Source organism: Amphiura filiformis, chromosome 5 (assembly GCF_039555335.1).
Source record: "Amphiura filiformis chromosome 5, Afil_fr2py, whole genome shotgun sequence".
Taxonomy (NCBI): Eukaryota; Metazoa; Echinodermata; class Ophiuroidea; order Amphilepidida; family Amphiuridae; genus Amphiura; species Amphiura filiformis.
In genome coordinates, this window is record NC_092632.1 from 55573774 (window position 1) to 55595451 (window position 21678).

Sequence of the window (21678 nt, forward strand, 5' to 3'; positions counted from 1 at the left end):
TTCAGCATGTAACTAAATGTTTCTGGTTGTAATTCCAAAGATAACGTCATCAAGCATCAAGAAACTCAAGGATTCCAGTCTTCAATGGAGTCGTGTGGACACACAGTCGAGGATGACTTAGAAATAACAATTCTCAAGTACATCTATTCTCAAGAATTCTTTGACCGTCTGAACACACCTAAAAAAACCCAGTGTAATGAAGCAAGGCTCTGGGAGTGAATGAAAACAACATTTTTTTCTAAAAGCTAAATAGCTAAGCATCACCTAACACTGGCGGTAAATGGTACTATATTAACAACACACAATGGTTCTGAGTTTTGAATTTCATGTATCGTACTACTGTATTGCTAGTCTTAACAAAATCCTGAAATCCAATCTTCAGGCACTTGTTTTCTAATTGACAAAATGAATCAAAAATTCATGTTTTCTACCTCAGCTGATTTTACATGTGTTATATTACAATGCTTTTATACCAGAAGACTGCATAACCATTTCACACCAGACAATATCAGCTAATACTAGAATATAATAGAAGGTAAATATGCCTGATTTGTTGTAAGAAACAGACACAAGAATTGCTTTTTTTTAAACTGCTTGAAAAAGTGTGTGAATTTGGCCTTAAAAGGCACAAAACAGGTTGAAAAAAATAAAAATGCGTAAATTTGGACAACAAAATAGCACCAGGAAAATAGCCTGAATTTAGGCAAAAGTCTGAAAATTCTTATGCCTTTAAAGGCTATTTACAGTGGGACATATTACTTTCAGGACTTGGTGCATTAATTATACAACAATCAAGATCATATTCAAGTCTCACTTGAACCCTCATAATACTGTATGTTAACATCTCATCAAAAATTCAAATTCCCATCAAAATATTGATAGTGTAATGTAAGGCTAAAATGGTAACTATAGTTGCCGGCAGAGCTAAACTTGTAATATTGTGTCTTACTTCACCTGCCATTCAAAAGTAAAAAACATGCTCTCATTGGCTGTCTCAGGGTTTGACCTAATACATTATGGGGTCTGGGGCACCATACACGCAGCATCCTTTGAGTGCAGAAACTTGCCACACCCCTAAAAGATGACATCAGATGCAACATTCATCTCTGCCAGCTACGAATCAATCATGGACATCCGCTTACTTCCGCGGCAGTCTTGGACCCTCAACTACTAAGCAAACACAGGTTACTAGATGTGTGGAGAGGAAGCATTGATTCCTTTCATACTGACCTGTATGGTACCTGTACAGGTACACTTTGTCAGCATGACAGAAACACAGGATGACAATTCACCTGTGCTGCTTCTTCAAGGAATTCCTGTGTGCTACATCATTCTTATGATGAAAGAACAACATCTTTTAAGATATACTTCCCCTTCTTCATTTATCATACTGAAATCATACATCATTTATGGTTTAAAACTTGCATCCATTCCTGAATACAATGTTAGTGCATTCAATTGAAATGTGATGTCATTTTGCAGAGATTTGGGTGAAACAGGGGGCAAATTTACCAAGCTAATTTTGACCTATTGTAAGACGACAAATTTTGTTTGCAGTAAAACAATGAGCATTTCTTACTTTAAGTCCTTCACCTTACTTCACCGACTTAACAAAAAGTTCCTTTCATTGATAACCAATTACTAATTAATAAATGCTCAATATCAATGGTAAATCTCTTTTGTGAAATTGACTTTAGATAAATCTTCAATCACCGCCACAATTCTTGCTATGTATGTGGTGTATTCACAGAAGTGAGGTTCTGCTTGAATCATGTTATTACTGCATCTCATCAGCTGATTATTGAACCCCTTCATGCAATAACAGACCTGCATTTGGCCAATTTCCCCTTCATGTTATAATCCTAGTGAATGCATTCATTGGCAAGTGCACAAAGTTTGTAGCCGGGATTTTAGATACGTTATATCTTACCTGTGCAACAAAAGCAGAATGCGCCACATTCTTAATCAGCTTCATAATGGGCGACGACTGTGACACAATTGGTGATTTAGCAAGGATGATTGCTGTAAATTTGGCAGAAGGCTGGGTGCCCGTACTCAGCGTGAAAAACGGGAAGGCAGCGAGGTGATCGGCATAACCGGGAAGCACGCACCAATGCGCCAGGCGCACTGTTCCACACATAACTCTCTCTAGCTAATTGTTTTTCTATTCTGGCACGAATAATCTGTAATTGAAAAGTTAATCAATCGTTAACGTTAACCTCTCCATAATGACATCATTGAGTAATTTAAGGAGATATAATCATGGCATATGTTTTCTACTTTACTTCAAAATTAAAAATAATTCACAATCCTCTCTTCATCAAATTGACAGTATTTAGGGTCAGGGACCTGCAGAATTCGGGTTATTAGTGATGGTTGAGATGGTGGTTTGTTTTATTTTGTTTTTATGGTTGTTTTGATTACATGTAAGTCATATGATGACAACGTTAATTACTGTAATCAATTCGTAGGTACCACAATTTAAGTAACACCTACAACTCAATTGATAGTAATGTGCTCAGAAAGATTGTTGTCATCTTATTGTTTATTATTCTTGTTTTACATTATTTTTTTAATATTTCTAATAAAACTTAAAAGATGGCACCCATACACAGTGGGCCCCATGATACTTCCCTGAGGTACACCCCATTATCGTTGAACCTGTTAGTGCAAGTTTTGCACCTTATTTCTTGCCATGCTCATCTGTATGCTACAAGGTTAACTACCTATCATAATAGAAAGCAATATGATGCATAGACACCCCTAGGGATGAACAGTCTGAGCCAAAAACAAGATCCACCAACATAATATTAAAGCTGAACAACATTCAACAAGCATTAGATTACATATTTCCTTTTACACAGGAAATTATAGGGTATTTTAAAAGATTTGTGAGTTTGCCGAGTTAATACTTTGCAACTACTTCCCGATTCCACACAATCGCACAACTAAATTATGTTCAGATGCAATTACAACTAATGCTCTGTTAAAATTGAGATAATGTGAATATGACATTGTTAATTGTTAATTAATAATAATGACATTGTTAATTGTTAATTAATAATAAAAAAGAAGTGTTTTCTGCTTTATCATTTTCAGTAAACACAAGTTTACATGTGCAGACTGTACAAGAAACTAAAGTCTGCACAAAAAGTAACTCAGCTGTTATAAATACGCCTATAGATTCAGAACTAATTGTTTTCACAATATTTCAACATAAAAAGAAGGATGATTTATTTACGTGCATTTTGATACCCAATTTGTCCAATTTTGTTCAATATTGACAATACAGCAGTGTTTTGAAAGAAAAATACCCCAATTTAAAAGTTGCATTTATTTGTATTGATTTGAAGTAAGCTCAAAGATAATGGCGGGGTTTACATGTTTACAGTGCTGGCATTATAACCATTGCAACTTTTAAATTCAGGTATTTTTCTGTAAAAGCGCTACTGTGTTGTTAATATTGAACGACATTTGACGAATGGGGTATCAAAATGCGTAAATAAATCATCCTTCTCTCTATGTTGAAATATTGTGAAAACAATTATTAGTTCTGAATCTATAGGCGTATTTATAACAGCTGAGTTACTTTTTGTGCAGACTTTAGTTTCAATGCCAAAACAGATTGGAATATTTCGTATGACACATTCAACACATTGAACAAAGTCCTCGTTATTTGTGGGTCTGTACATGTTGTAGAAACTTGTAAAATGACTCATTTTGGCCCTAGTAAATTTCAAAACTGGTCATGATTCCCAATTTGTTGTTTCACTACACCCCAAAAAAGGATTGATTGATAAAGCAACACATCAAATTTGTTCATCTAAATAGAAATGGTATTTTTTTTAAAAACAAGTTCTGCAATTTTCTTGGAAAATATACTTACTTCTAAAGTTGTATCTACAATTTTATCTACAGATGAAAAATAAGCATCCCACACAATTTGTGTCTGCTGTCTTAGTCTGAGGATCTGCTCGTCTGTTATGGAACGCACTATGGAGGGAATCTGCAATAGAAGCAAAGTACAATGTTTCAAATAAAACACAATCCGATTTTTATGTTGAACAGACCTGAACAAAAACGTCACACAATGATACCAACTTTATTACATTTACATTTATTTCCGTTTAATAGCGACTACAAACACAGATTGAGAATATATTTCACACGGAAGGACTGAAGGACGGATGGACAAACAAAGCTCATTTTATAATCTTACTCCCGTAAGACAATTAATAATCGTGGATCTCTATGCGCTGACATTCACTATTGGAAGCGTGGACTTTTGTGGTAAGATATGAACCGCAAACCTGGTATTACACATATGATGGGAGACCTAATAGTAGTACCCCATGTGCGTTATTCATTATAACAGCGCCTAGCGCCCTCTGCCTCTCTCTTACAACCATGGATGTCCATGGTTGCTGTGGGTCTGCACTTTATGAGTGAAATGTCATAGGTGGGTCTATGTTTGTCAGTGAAAAAAAATGCACATCTCCCCCCCCCCCCACCCCCATTACAACCATGTTTGCCATCAAACAAGAACATTTTCTGCCATTTTCTATGCTTCATTTCTACCGTGTAAATTAATGCAATAGTATTTAAGGCAACCATGGACACACCTAATATTATACTAGCCAAGTGGGAATTATTGTCAAATGCAAGTTTAAGTGTTTCAAGTCTATTGAATAAGTATGGAACCAAGGACCATCAACGGTTCCGAGTGGATCCGCATTTGGAGGTTGGTTTTCATATGAACATCCGTGACTAATGGAAAACACGTACACACCTATTTTTTCTTCAGTTACTAAAAATAAACACAATACCCAAGATATTAAATCTTTATCTCTATATAATAATGTGTAATATGAATAGTATGAATCCCACGAACTTATCACCAAAAGCTATCTAAACCTTCAATGGTATCATAACACTGCTTTTTGACCATGCATTGTGCCAGAAGGCAATAAACACAGATATCTCAATAGCTCCCAGCTTTCATATTAAATATATTTCTTTCATTATTTTGGTCTACTCTGATAATGTTTATACTTCCATATTTGCAAAGTTCACATTTTAATGCTATTTTGTGAGTGACAAAAGGGCAAAAAACTTTTGTCAGAATTATTTTTATTTGTGTTTGATGAGGTGGAAATTTCTGTAGGCAGCACAGAAAATGTTTCACAATTGGCAAATATTTGAAAGAATTTGGCATTCAACCAATACACAATTTGTTTAATGTTCATAAATTTGGTCAGATTTTAGGTTGTGAAATTATCTGCGCTTTAATTTACAACAGAGTTTAACGGAAAACTAGGCAGTGAATGATTTTTTCCCTCAATTTTGTTTCCGCAAATTTAAGTTGCAATGAAAATAGTACCTTTAATACTACAAAACAAATCAGAATCTGATTACACAGTCATGTGGCACTGTCTGCAAGCAATAATGGAATATATTAGTTTTCCCTTACACTACACATATCAATCATCATTTAATGTGATTATAGCGGAAAATAATATTTGGATAAGACATGATACTATAGTGAGTTCAAGAACACCATTGATTGTTGGATTTTAGTCTTTGGTTTACATCATGTAGTATGTGCAAGTGATCCATGAAGTGTACTGATCTTTGACATTCATTTACTACTATTTCCACAGGTGTTTTTCTTTATTCTTTCTTGAACCAGGGTAGTTAATCCCTTCAGTATATTGTACCGATCTCGCAAAAGATCAAACAAATAACAAAGAGAGTATTGCACCATAAATAATATCTTTCGTTACAAAATCCCACAAATGTCAATTTTCCAATCAATTAGTGCAGTCATTAATATCTACCAGCGTACCTATCATATTTACACAAACACAACCCAATATAAAGGTCCCCCAATCAAGCTTTAAAAATCAAAACTTTAAAACAGTTCAATCACATTACTTTGTTAAATATCAATAAAATAGTCTAGGTGGGCCAACTTCTGATCCCTGCTGCACTACGAACTTACACACTATACCACTGTATCTAAATACTCGACAGCTTTGTAAGGTCAAACTTTTCACTGTGAGGTTACCACGCTTGCGCTGAAGCTGTTTTGTGTGACCTTTATGCTAATTCAGTGACCCGTGTTTATTCACGTTGCACTGCACTGCCGCCGTGATTCAAATCATCCTCGGACACGCTCCATAAGATATGCTAATGCATGGAGTACAAAGAATTACTTTGATCAATACCAGTTAAACAGGTGATTGGTATTGTACTCCTTGCATTTGCATATGTCTTCTGGAGCGTGTCTGGAGGATGATTTGATTCACGACAGGCAGTGCAGTGCAACTTAGGCCGAGTAAAAATAAAAACATGTTACTCGTCCGGGTTTTTAAAAAAGGAGGAAGAGGGGCGTGAGGTCCTTTTATTTTATTGTTCTGGTAGGTACGCCTCTCTAGTGATCACAGAACCATCCAGACGTGTTTCTTGCATATTAGCTAGGATATAGAAAGCATCTCAACTTCCAAGACATCTTTCTTCAAAAGTTTTGACTGAATTTAAAAAATAAGAATAAATTTGAAGCGGCCTTAAAAAAGGAGGCGGGAGGACATGAGAAACATGTTTTATTTTCATTCGGCCTTACGATCTTCCGTGCAAGCAGAAACGGGAAAATCCGAAATATTACTAAAATTTGGTCCAACTTTAGCTTAAATGTAACACAAAAATCGAAAATGTAACACGTTAAAATTTGCACAGTGTTATACTGTGTAGTTTTCGGATGATGAGAAAAATCAAAGTATTCATGGAAAAATCCACGAAATTGTGAATTTTGCAATGAAATTTATACCCCAAAATGTTCTAGAATTGTCAACTTGCCTGAAAATTCCGATGATCAAAAAGATGTGCGCTGAAAATGTCATTATTTTCCTTATTTCTTCACCGATTTTCAAGGTTTAAAAAAAACCTTTGTGTAGATTGTCATTTTGTATAAATGCGAGTAGAAAGTTGTCGGATTCAAAGCATCATTCAACCCGCAAAGACCTTTCTAAAACCCCCGTGCCGAACACACGAAGATGAAAAGTTGGGCTGGTCATTCGGCAAACATCGGCAGGATCTCGCTGAGTCTATTGTGATTGGTCCAGCGGCTGGAGCATGCGCGGGTAATTCAACAAGCATTTGGATACAGTAATATTTGTAGTGTGCTGTACTCCCAATATTGTTTGCCCTGTGTGTAGTCCGATCTGTAACTGGGATTAGGCTTGGATAGAGTTCCGCTACATAATGTACTGACATAAAATGTGTACGGTACATACTAATTATTAGGAAAGATCATTTCTACAATTAATAGTGAAAGCTGTGTCATAACAAATCACACTGTGATTTGTGTGCATTAAAATTAATTGCCTCAACTAGTAAAAGTTGAGATGGTATGACATTTAGATAGCAATATTAAAGGCGATGGTTACATGACTAAGAATTTACATATCTTACTTATACTGTTTGCTATGTGGGCCTGAAATTAAGCAATGAATGGGGAAAAAATATCCATAAATAAATAAAGATGTTATTATTGCTGTGTATCAGAGCAGGTGAGATGATAGTTGAGTATTTGATTGACAAGACACTGCTGCAGGGCTTGGCATTATATCCACTATATATGGTTTGCTCTTTTACATGTGTGGATGCCTAACTTAAATGTGGCACAGACTCGCCAAGGAGTATTAAATTTTTGATCAGTCCGACAATAAAAGGCTTTTATGGTCACATCATTTGTCGATGTAGTATGCTACTGACTTTGGTGCAGGATGTGATATGCTACATGTATGGGCTTGATTTTGATCATGTCCGTGATTCAGGTCATGATATCAGAATCTAGTTTACGCGCAGAGGCAATGAAAACATTCACAACAGGACAAATGGATGCATCCTTTTATTGCAACTTTTCAAGGACATTTTAACTTGATCTTTTTTGTTAAATTTTACGCAAAATGAGTCATATATTCCAATTTAATTAACAAAATATCATATAATTTTATTTCAGATTTTGCAATCATGCTCACACTTTAATACAAACAATACTTCAGGCAATATTTAGTCCTAGTGGTCATTCATGGCAACAATACTGCTGTTATTAAACAAGTCCCCAATCTCCATTTCTGTGAATTTTAACCAAATAGCCTGTGGGTTTTCTTATTTTTACCATCACTGAATGAAGTCATGGTAGGGTGGTTCTGGTCATTAGGCTAAATGGTTCAACTTGGTGATGCTCCAATGAATATTTGTTCTTACAATTCAGTACCATTTGGATTACCAAATGTATCACCCAGCTGTTTGAATATAGACAAAAGAATTGGTTATCCATCATTAGCTTATGGGTCCGGTTTATGGCCGGCCACGCTTAGCTCAAACCGGGATGTAGGCTACACTGGTCATTATCTGTGATCAAATCTAAAATAAAAACAATGCATTACAGACTCTCCCATTGGACAATATTATTTTTCTCCATTTTGTGGCTTTTGATAAACTGGGAAATGGTAAACAATGTATTTTGTTGCAAATTTGCACTGCATTGTAAAAAAAAACATGTGCAGTTATTTTATATGCTTCTTTTGTTCAGAAACGTAATGGACATTTGGCTATGCTTATTTTACAAACTCAGAAGCACACTGCCATTTTAAGCAATGGCACACATTTCACAAACCATACATTTGTGTCTTGGTTGTTTAATTTCTGCACAATGCTTTTTACTTCTTCGCTAGTACAAAGCTTGATCAGATGAAGTTCTTTGCTGCTCACCTGAAGTAGAAGGCGTTCATCCCTTGAATGGAGGCACTGTTCCAGTCTATGACTTCTGAAAATGGTAGCTCCCATCCATTACTAAGCACTACAGGTATACAGCCCGCTTGGAGCGCTTCTAAAAATCGAAACGAACCTAAGCGGCGCCCTCGTGGGGTCATACAGAATGTGGAGTTGTGTAAAAGCACCTGGTAATCATATCTGTAGATGAAAAAAGAAAAAAAAAAGAAATGAGTAATTAAATTTTATATGAGTTTCCGCCAAATATTTAAACAAGAATAGTCTTTAAAAAAAGACAAACATCGCTGAGGCAGTTGTAATGTGAAGTGGAGTAGGAGGTCACATAGGTTTATACAAGAAAGGATGTTGGAATTAAAAGGGATGGTTTCAGTAAAATCACCTTTGGGCTAAATTAGAATGTTATTTAAATGCACAGTTGTCTGTTAATATGTATTTTTCATGTTCGCACGACCACATTTTCTAATGGGTGTAACAAGTTTGAATATTGTGTTGTAAAATTTGTTATAAACAAGGATATTATCATTGAGTGCTAACAACGTAAATAGATGTTTATGTTTTGTATTATTTTACATATTTGTAACATGTTGTTAAAAAAACACCCTTCTCCCTTGTTTTTTTTTTGTCACGCATGCGCATACAGACCATTTATGTGAGTGGCCCCGGGTACTTTTTATTTTATATATATTGGTTTTGTTGACGGCATCTTTTACGTGTAGCACATTAATATAAACTATGTGAACAGGCAGTTTGCGTGGCTTCTCTTTTAATTCCTTTGTTCTTTCTTGACGGCTTCAGCATAAGTTTCAGCATAAGATTTCGATCAGCTCTCAATCATGGTAAGAAAATCAACATTTCATTTAGCTAGTAATTAATAAGCTAATACCATCGTAGAAGTAATATTATGATTTCAGCAAACAAAAACAAACAAAAAAATATCGTAAATTCACAGTCCAAGTGCACAAGTCGATAGTAGAAATTAATGTAGTGCACGACTTGAAACTAACAAATATCGTCGAATATCATTCATAGTGCACAAGTTGAAACAAACCAAAATCATCAGATCACGATTTGCTCGGATAACATAAATTGGAAGTCAAGAGTGAATTTCAAATACACATTGAATCATCTGATATTGTCGCTAAAAACACGCACCGCGGCAACGCGTTTAATAAAATCCACAATAAAACGCATGAACGAAATTCTTCACTATAAAAATCAGTAGGCCTACATGAGTAGGAAAGCGATCTGCACCGTGCAAAGTCAAGAGTGATTTTCAAATACACTTTCTCGCTAAAAATACGCACTGTTTATACAGGTCCATGGATTACTAGGCCTATGCCGAAATCATGATATTGCTTCTACGATAGTAAGCTTATTAATTACTAGCTTATATATAAATGAAATGTTGATTTTCTTACAATGATTGAGAGCTGATCGAAATCCCAACTGCTGATGCCGAAGCCGTCACGTAAAAGAAAGAACAAAGGGATGAAAGCGAGCCCACGCTAATTGCCTGTTCACATAGTTTCTATTTAATGCGCTACACGTAAAAGATGCGGCAAAGTACTTACTTAAATTAACAACATGTTACTACGCCTAAAGGAAATTAATCACACAAGTTTTGAATATGTAAAATAATACAAAACATGAACAAATATTTACGTTTTTAGCACTCAATGATAATGTCCTTGTTTATAACAAATTTCAGAACATAATATTTCAACTTACAAACTTGTTCAAGCAAATTACTAAAAAATAGTTCACATCCGGGTAAGTTATATTGCCGACCTCTGACCATCCATTAAAAAATCCGGCCATGCGAACATGAAAATACATTTAATTCGACATATTAACAGACAACTATTAACTGACAACTATGCATAGTAATTCAACATTCATAATAACTTATAACTTTTAACTTTTAATGGCAAATATATGTTTCAAGAAGAAATAATTTCATTAACTCATGACAAATCGACCAATCGCAGTCATCGATAGTTACTGCTTGGCATTGAACGTCGAGCCTTGTTATCAGCCTCAACGTAAGTCTAAGCACACTGTCATTGCACTGTCACACACCACAAATCATTGCTAATCTGAATCACGGTTTCTAGGCATGAGACAAAGACCAGACTCTATAACAGATGTTGAAACATCACTACTATATGAACATGACGGTCAACAGTGAGTGTTATTTACGCACTGGGCATCCCTTTCAAATCGCCTCAGTCATCTGGCGATGAAAAAAACATTCATTCAAATGCAGTGCACAGGTACCTTCACCTCCCAGGGAATGCAAACAAAGAAAGAAACATACCCATGTGGGATAAAACTAATAGGGGATGTTGAAAAATAAGCAGTCATCTTTAATGGAGTGCAGAGTACACTTACGGTAAAATACAAATACCTACTTTCATCGGCATCGCTATTTGCCGGCCGGGCACCGTATTTCAAGACTATTTTTATATAGTCGCCAGGAAACATTCTCTATTACTATAGTAACAAGACTCATTCAGTATTAGTACGTGGCAAAACACAAAATCAGAGGTTTGTTTGATATTAGTACACTATGTTTTAGTGATCACATCTGACAGTATGTCACATCCCATACATGGACTCTTTGTTAATATCAACAGCAAAGGGAAGGAAAAGGGTACATTTGAAACAAATGCCACATATTTAGAATGTCCCAGCAGATACATTTCAAGTCATGTTCCAAAAATACGTCACATCTTCATTTCTAGATTTATAAGCACAATGGCAGGAAGTTGAGAATGATGTTGGCTCTACTCAAGCAGCTTCCCAGGGTAATTTCACTTCATCAAACAAAAACAGCAATGGTCCTTACAGATTTGAAAATAGTATTTTTGTCAGTCAATGATACTATCGTCAAATCTTATACTAAAACTGCTGCGCCTTTTCCTCTATTTCATACTGATTAACAAGTTATCTAAAGATCCGACCTAGAAATAATTCAAACTAGAGCGGTTCTCGGGTTGCGCGGTTTTCGTCATACGCGGTTGGTGTGTAAGGTTGTTGGGTGATGGTATGGTAGTGGTTGTGTTTAGATGTGAGTTTCTTTTCAGAACCCTGTATGGGGCGAAGCCTGGGTGGTGGATGGGGAGTGTGGGTGATTAAAGAAGGTAATAATATGGAAATGTAATAGGCCGCACGGCTGTGTAATGTTTATGTTTTACAAGATGCCCAGAGCACGGGTTGGGATATGGGATATCCCCTCGTGGTGTCGAGTTCACAACATGTGTTGGTATTGCTTTACCAAAACAACCCGAGCCGTGCCAGTGGTGGAAGTTCAGTTTGTATGTATAGACAGTTTCCTAGCAATATTGACTGTACCCACCAAGTTTCATGCCCATACGACAGATGTTAGTCATTTGACCTCAGATGACCCCTAAGTGACCTTGGATTACCCCCAAAATGACCTTCCAAACATTTGACTCTTAATGTTGACTGTACTCACCAAATTTCATGCTGTTATGTCAGTTTTTAGTAATTTGACATCAGATGACCCCTGGGTGACCTCGGATGACACCGAAATGACCTTCCAAAACTTGAATCTAAATGTTGACTATACCCACCAAGTTTCGAGCCCATATAACAGTTTTTAGTAATTTGACCTCAAATGCCCCTGGGTGACCTCGGATGACCCCGAAATGACCTTCCAAAAATTTTCCTCTAAGTGTTGACTATACCCACCAAGTTTCGTGCCATTATGACAGTTTTTTAGTCATTTGACCTCAGATGAACCCTGGGTGACCTTGGATGACCCCGAAATCTATTCAGCTCTACAAATACAACTGACCAAGTTTAGGCGATACACCATGTTGTTAAAACCCCTGTAGACCTAAATACTCGGCATCATCGCACATGTTGACTGCCAAACTTCATCACAACATAAACTTCGAAAACGATCCATTCATACTGTCCCATTTATTGATACCTTCTGTTTGTATCAATTGCCAGTGAGCAAAATACACGTGCTCTGTTCACTATACACAGCAAGGTATAGGTAGCTATGTGCACGATATTACAACCTCTACCTTGCTGCATTTGATTTGCAGTTCTGACATCTGGCCTCTTGGCGGTTTAACAACCAGGTCAGACCTTTGGAGCGGGGCTAGACAGGGATGACAGAATGCTGTGTCGTCATAAATTAAATAAAATGTATTACTTTTGGTAAACAAGGGTTGTCTGAGAAGAAAAAATTTGGAAAGGTGAAAAGCAAAATGAAAAAAAAAAGAGAAGAAAAACAGAAGGGGAAATGGGGAGAAACGGAGGGAAATTATGATTTCCTTTCTCCATGCTCAAAATTAAATGTTGAGATTAAAGTTTTCATTTTTCGTTGGAAAGGGTGTGCTCGAGTGATTTCGTTTTATAACAAACGTTAACAAACAAAAACAAAATTCTCTAAATTGTTATGCCAAAATAAAAAATTTAATCTTGTAAATTTTTGGCTCTATGTAAAGTTTGGAAGGATTTTGTTTCTCAAAAAGAAAAAAAAAAATCTGGGGTCATAATGAGTCAAAAGATGTGTTTTATACAGTAAATGAAGTAAAAAATTATGATGCGCAGTTATTATGTCACGTTATTAAATTTCTAATCTTAATATTTCGTCTTTTGTCAAAATTCAAAAAGTATTTAGTTTTGTTTAGTTGTATGCGTTAAAATACCTAAACAATTAAGTTTCTGATTTAAACAGTTCTTTCAGGGACACCCTGTATATAGCATGTTTGTAAATTGTACTACAGTATCGATTTTATTGAAGGTCACTGGTAATAAACACTTGATAGTCTGTGCCTCGGGCCAGACTGTATGTGGCTATCACGATGTTTGTTCGGATCGCCCGACACAAATTGGCTGTGTAGGAGACTAGGTCTGTTCAAACAAATTAACGACTTTATAGCGGGCGCGAGTGTTTCCAAAAAGCAACACAAAAGCAAACAAAAATACACCCATTGCCCGCTATTTACCGCATTTAAATGAACGACTCTAATCATGTACCGCATTTAAATGAACGACTCTAATCAGCTGCGGCAATTCCCCAATGGTGGATAGGCCTATACTATACACGTATTCTTATTCGTGCATTTGACGGACTTGGGTGTTTTTGTTTTTGTTAAATATCTCCTCTCCTGAACACATATTAGTATAGAAAATCTATCTACTTCTTCATTCGATTACATACTATATACCCTGCAACTTTCAATCTATACAGTGGCTAGATAACCCCTTAAACGTGCGAACAAATATTGCAAAACAAAATTAAAGTATGGCTCTCCGCCTATGGCTCCGCCCATACAATTAATACTGCATAAATATAGGTCATCACTTCCGACTTGAAAACTAATCCAGCACTTGGTGTACGATGAACATGTGTAGCAATGACAGTTTGGAGTAAGATGATATGATAGAATAATCATTCCTTGCAATAGTTAGGTGGCAAACTCATTACAATCCGGATGTGTCAAGAGTTCTCTTTCACCCATGCCGGTTCACACAGAAACCTAACAACAGTGAATAAGATGCACAGTTAAATACTAATTTGACTGTCTTATTTAAAGTTCTCTGCAAGAATTCACCAGAATACATGTCTAATATCCATGGCTAATATCGGATTTACGTTCTAAAATTGAAAATACCTTCTGCTCCATCTTTTACTTGTGCATGTGTCAATGCCATAGAATTACATTTTTTTTTTTAAAGCAACTCGAACAACTTTCCAAAGAAAATGACTTTCATACAGTAAAATCTGCAAATTTCATACAAGATTTGAAAGTGGTGCCCGACTGCCCTCCATATATTCATTTAATTCCTTGAATAAGAGCTGCATGTTTAAGATGTAATATAAATGTAAAATATCTATTTAGCTTGATTTCGAATGTGATCATATGGGTATCATTTAAATTTCATTTACAGCTCAGAAGCCCAGCTGTCTTCCATTGAATAAACACTTTGGGTCTATAATAAATATAAAGCAATAATCAGTAATCAAACATAAAATACTTGTATAATAGTAGGGGTGTTTGCATTCCTCCAACATTGCAATGCAGATCAGTCACTGTATCTCCACCATAGAATTAACTGTAATCCTCAGACAAGATGGAGACAAAGAACGACAAAGAAAATTGGAAAAAGAACAAAATATTTCTCAAGTAATTGCAACTCTGGTGGTCTTAAAAAGAATATATTTTTTTAAATATTTGTACTCAATATTTGGGTCCATGTGTTTCCAGTGTATATGTTTACAGTTTATGTTTCTGTCTGTCAGGGTGTGTTTGCCTCGCATTACTTCCGAGGACTCCAACAAAAAAAACACTGAGGACTTTGTGCTTAATAAGGACTATAAAAATATGCATCCTCGCTACGAAAATCTAATTAACCATCGAAAAGTGAGGTCTTGTACCCTACTTAACCCCCTCTGTAGCTTACGTCCTCACAGCGTCCCGGCACAGCGTTAACCGGTTTGACACTTGTTCGGTTTTACCAATTTGATGAGGACTTGATATGACAACACACTGAGGACATTTGATCTTGTAAAAATTTAGTAATTTCTGAAAATATTACTAAGGCAAATAGGGGTGTGTGGGTGGGGGTGTGTCTGTCTGTAACTCTGCACTAAAATAAAACAACATTCTCTTGTATGTTGTGAAACTTGGCTTGTGAATAATTATAATAAATGAATATCATAATTGGCATCCATATATTCCCAATTAAGTCTATTCCTATAAATAATCAATTACAAGATAATTTCTTGGTAATCCTTTTAATTACTACACCTACTTCCTTGTAAACATTTAACCACTTCCATGTAAATATGTTTAACAAGAATACCCGATGACTGTACAATCATACAATACGCCACCACAGTGCTGTGTGAGGATTTGTACGTATTATAATATTACAACTCTAATGATGTCAATGACCATGTGCACAACTAATCTATAACATGACAAATAAATCCATATACTGTCAATAAAGCTATACAAGAAAATTCAATATCGGAGTAGACAGGCAAATACCAGGGACTGTGTGGTAATACTAACCGCTTCTTCTACTGGTACTACTAGCAGCTTCATTCCTTATTCTTAAAACAATATCCTAACATCTTACATGTATATTAGAGTAATTAGGGGAAACTCACTTCTGTTTTTGGTAGGGGTGTGCCTGTGCCACCACCAGTTCCAAACTTGGTGTCTTGGTAACTGATTGGCTGGACAAAAAGGGGGTCTTGGGAACTAAAAGGGGGGTCTTGGGAACTAATTGGCCGGCCAAAAAAAGGGGGGGGGGGCCTTGGGAACTCAGTGATCAGCTGCCAGAAATGGTGGTTTCATCCAGGGTTCAATTTCTTTGTATTTTTGTCAGAATTTTGAAGGAATCGGTTTTGATTCTTGTCAAAAATTGTGCATCAAATTAAGGTACCCGGTATATCAGGAAAACCATTTTAATCCAAAAATGTATGGCTATTTTTACTATGAATATCTCAGCACATAAGAACGCTTCTTTCTGCTTTTGTATGTATGTTTGCCTGGATTTATATCAATAAATCAAATCAAATCAAATCAAATCAAATCAAATATAGCAGCAGCACTACATAAAACAAACCCATCTTTTTTTTCCATCTCAAAATTGCCGTAAAGAATAATATTTACATTTATAAATGTTTATGTGATTATGTGATGAATGGGATGAAGTATGCAGAATTCCACAGTCTTTCCACTAGACTGGTAGATCACCTTAAATTCACTATTAATGGGCAGATCAAGGAAGTGCACATATTTGAGGTACATTTTTTAAGATTTTAGTCTAATTTTATTCCCAACAGTGTGGTCTCAAAATCAGAGAGTAGCTATCTATGAATTCTGGGGGTCTAGGGAATGATTGTTGGCACTAAAAAAGGGGGTTGTCTTTATTATGCACCCTGCTTGGACACCAGTCAAATCTGTTGCAGAGCCAGGCCTACATATACCCCCCCCCCCCCCATTTGTAAAAGTATTTTAAAAAGTCCCAAAATAGCACAATTTGCGAGCGTAAGGAGCAAAAACACTCAGGGGTTTTATGCTTTTTTGGTCAAAAAAAGGTTCAAATTTTGGGAAGTCCACTTTTCAAACAATCGCCCCCCCTCCTTGGAAAAAGGTCCACTTTTTCAAAATCAGCACCCATAAAATGGAGTCAGCATGATGTCAGTTTCTTGAGGGATAAATATGCATATATAGAGTAATACCGTTGATACAAAACCCTCCATGCACCAAGTATGTTTGTGGCTTTAAACTTGAAAGGCAACAGCTTGATCACCAGATTAAATCAGAGAAATATTAACTCTGAGGCTTTATCAAAAGAACTTTTTTTGCCATAACAGCGCTATCAATGGCGCAGTCTGTATTGCACCACTTCCTTACAATTGAATTTTTGCAGCAAAATGTTTCCGCCAGGCTGGCAATCCAGGTCTGCTTTCATTCAATACATTGAATTAAGTTTCTGGAGCCTGTAATTGTATTAATCCTAGGAATAAGCATTTATTCTGAATAGCAGCAAATGATGTTTATCTGAGAAAACACATTATAAATAGGCAAGTCTAATAAACATGACCTTTCTTCTCAGTTGTACACTTGCACAAAGAACCATATTCTGATATCATTTGTAATAATGAAATGTATCGTTGTTGTTAACAACCATTATTTTATGCAAAGTTCTGTTACGCTTGGTCAGGTTTTATCAACGTCTGTTTATCATATTATGAGTAAAACACTTACTGATTTAAGTGTATCACATCACACAGCTGCGTGTGAGGGGATATAGATGATGTCGCCATAACATGCATTAACCACACAATACTAATTAAGGCAGTTCAAATCCAAGTAAAATCCACATGACATATGGATGGACGAGCTATAATGTTAAGTTTTGCTAATGATCTCCTAATCAAAGAAAATCAATTTCTGAACTGCAAACAGTCAGATAAATGATACCGTGCAAGACCTGTGCAGGTCTTATATACTTTCAACAACAAAATAACAAAACTGTTCAAAGCACAATTTTGAAGGAGAGCGACCATTGCACATTGATTAGAGAATAGAGAACTTGGTTTGATTCCTCGGTTGAGCCATTTGCTCTGGTATCAACTGGGGAAAAGTCTGAATTTAATTAGTAACATCTTATCAATTAAAAATTCAGACTTTCATCCTTCCCATCATTACAAATTCTCTAAATGAAGCATGCACCTGCTCTGTTCATCTATAGGAGATATCAGCCATCTGTCTCATGTACTGAGAGCCATATACAAGAAAGTTGCAGTAATTTTCAAAAAGAGTAGGGTGTACTCCTGTCTCTTAACTGGCAGACTGCAGGCCAGATTCGGCCTGCTTGATCTGACCTGCCTGGCCCTTGAACAGCTCTGTACATAAACATAGCAAATCAATGTGTATTTGGTCCTCAAACACAAAACTTTGAAATGATTTTGGCCCTCCATGGCCCGCAAGCAAATATTGTTGAAAACCCCTGACATACTAAGAGGGAAAAACATGAAAAAGTTCTTGGGCCTACAGGTACCTACGGTACAATAATGTAAAAAAAATCAATCTGTATGTAATGCACATGAAGCGTAAATAAAACCCAACATCTGTGCCTCAAAGCATACTCACCCATCTCAAAATATGCAGCCGGCCAAGTGGAAAACAATTCACAAAATTTTGGGGAGTTCGTTCCTTCATTTGATCAGTATTTTCCCCCTAACATCTCTGTAATCCTATGCCTTAGCCAATTGGGCAAATATCTTATTAGAATAGTTTTGACGAGTAATTTTATAACATTTGGGTGTTTGGTGAAAAATCGTATCATATTTCTGAAAGCAAAAAACGTGTTGGACTGTAATTTTGCATGTCTCTGTTTGCTGGATGGGCCATAGGCCAAATACATTCATAATGCGTGTGGGGAAGTGTCTGGAATTCCTTAGCACATTCCCAAATGCAATTTAAATTGAATTATGTCTTTTAAAAGTTGCCTGTAAATACATGTATGCTCATATGTAGGACACAACCTATTGATTTTTCACAAAATGTACACATATGAGTGATATGACAGTGGCCTCAGTAGGCATGTTTTCCACTTTTTATGATGACAAAGAAATCAGCATCAGTTTATTGCTCCTGACTTTTGGGTATATTTAATTTCAAAAATAATATTTTTGTGTGTCCCAAATTGATAATATAATGTTGAAATCAGCATAATTTATTGCCGCTGACTTTTGGGTATTATTTATTTTCAACAATAATATTTGTGCAGGTGCCAATTTCTTTAACTATTTGATCATTTGATTCAGATTCAGACTTATCATACTGTACCAACATCATATTCACACTTCCGGCATACACTAAAACATTTTTAAATGTTATTTTTAATGTTCCCAGGAAAACCATCAACTTCTTTCTCATCTCAATCATCATTTTAGTACCATAATCCATTTTCTGATTCCTCAGATCAAATCTTAACATCAAAACTAGAAAGGATATAGCCTATAGCATTAGCAATACCTTATTATCTTGATGAAATTATTCAAAATATTATGGGTGTGATCCGGGGGTTTGATCAGGTGATACTCACTGTCCTAGAGTACGCACAGATGTCACCTAAGCCTAGTCGCTAGGATCCACAACATGCTCATCTATCGAGGCACAGTTCTTTAACCCCAATACATTTGCACATTCATTGAATGACCTTTGAAAATTTGAGTACAAAAACTCATACTCTTCTACTTTAGGTCAAATTTTGCACTATGATTGTTTAATTGAGGTTATTGAACTATACCACTGAGATGAGGCCATTGCGGTCCATAGTGAGTGCTGCAAGCATCATCAAAATAATCAACCTATGTCAACACAGTGCTGGCTGGCGGTGTAACAAATTGCTTGCGTAAAAAATGTGAAATTTTAGCCGAATCCTACATCACTTGGTGCATATTGATGTTATCTATCCCGCCGCCCTGTCTCTCCAAATGATAGAGCTATATCTGTGCCCTGCGGTTATTACGCACTGCGTGCAGGCTACTGGGAGGCTACCCTTGGCTGCTTAATTCAAACGGTGATAACCAAAGCAATAATGCATTAATCATTCCGCCTTCAAAATTATGCAAAGAAATTTTGAACCACCATCTAAAAGAAAAGATTAATGCAAAATACTTTCTTCTAACAAATTCAGCACTATTTCCAAACAATACATTGAGTCTATCTGTTGATTTATGTTTTTATATTCAAATCTAAAGCATTTCAGAGGTTAAGTGTTGTTAGGGCACATACATACCCATGATAGCTGGTATGTTGAGTCTGTAATTGGCTAGCATTTAACACTATATTGATAGCTAGTGAACTGATTGAGAAACATGAAAATCAATTGCAGCTATGCTATCACAGAAATGGCAAATACTGGACGATGTTGTTGCGTATGCGTGATGTGCCTAGGAGAGGAGCACGACTTGCCAATCCCCTAATAATTGATATGTCACTACTCAAGGACAGACATGTTACATGCTGCAAATATTACTGCAGGAAAACAAGACAAGACAAGACGAGTATCTTCCATGAAGATGATTGTCTTGTTCATGCTCTTTTTATTCAATTTTCAATGAATTGATAAAAGCTTTCAAATGATTATTTCTTTCAATAGACAGTTCTAAAATGTATCGCTTTAATTTATGAGAGGATAAAAATAACCGGAAAAATAATTCCCCACCAAAAATCACAACAGCGCTAATATGCTCTTATATTTTTAAAAAAGAACATTCACCCAGACAGATATCATAATGAAATATAAAATCATAATTCATTCAGTTCATTGAACCTTTCATTCATGATCACATAGCATAGGCTAAAGCCTGATTCATACTGGGAATTAGATTCAATCATGATCACATAGCATAGGCTAAAGCCCTATTCATACTGGGAATCAGATTCAATCATAATCACATAGCATATGCTAAAGCCTGATTCATACTGGGAATGGATTCATACATAGCATAGGCTAAAGCCTTTGAAAGAAGTTAGTTGTGGCTGCATGATACTGGGAATCAGATTCAATCATAATCACATAGCATAGGCTAAAGCCTGATTCATACTGGGAATCAGATTCAATCATGATCACATAGCATAGGCTAAAGCCTATGAAAAAGAAGTTACCTGTGGCTGCATATTGGGAATCCGATTCAATCATAATCACATAGCATAGGCTAAAGCCTGTGAAAGAAGTTACTTGTGGCTGCATACTGGGAATCTGATTCAATCATAATCACATAGCATAGGCTACAGCCTAAGAAAGAAGTTATAGTTGTGGCTGCATACTGGGAATGGATTCAATCATAATCACATAGCATAGGCTAAAGCCTGATTCATACTGGGAATCAGATTCAATCATGATCACATAGCATAGGCTAAAGCCTATGAAAAAGAAGTTACCTGTGGCTGCATACTGGGAATCCGATTCAATCATAATCACATAGCATAGGCTAAAGCCTGTGAAAGAAGTTACTTGTGGCTGCATACTGGGAATCTGATTCAATCATAATCACATAGCATAGGCTACAGCCTAAGAAAGAAGTTATAGTTGTGGCTGCATACTGGGAATGGATTCAATCATAATCACATAGCATAGGCTAAAGCCTGATTCATACTGGGAATCAGATTAAATCATGATCACATAGCATAGGCTAAAGCCTATGAAAAAGAAGTTACCTGTGGCTGCATACTGGGAATCCGATTCAATCATAATCACATGGCATAGGCTAAAGCCTGTGAAAGAAGTTACTTGTGGCTGCATACTGGGAATCTGATTCAATCATAATCACATAGCATAGGCTACAGCCTAAGAAAGAAGTTATAG

The 21678-nt window shown here is 36.1% G+C and overlaps 1 protein-coding gene across 1 annotated transcript in view; it reads right to left on the bottom strand.

The window, feature by feature from the left end:
- The window catches only part of LOC140153402 (exostosin-1-like), a 118345-nt gene that overhangs the window by 39771 nt on the left and 56896 nt on the right, over positions 1 to 21678 (bottom strand). The window contains 5 exon segments of the mRNA XM_072176151.1: positions 1931 to 2107; positions 2109 to 2183; positions 3887 to 4006; positions 8776 to 8801; positions 8804 to 8976. Coding sequence (XP_072032252.1) covers positions 1931 to 2107; positions 2109 to 2183; positions 3887 to 4006; positions 8776 to 8801; positions 8804 to 8976 — 571 coding nt within the window.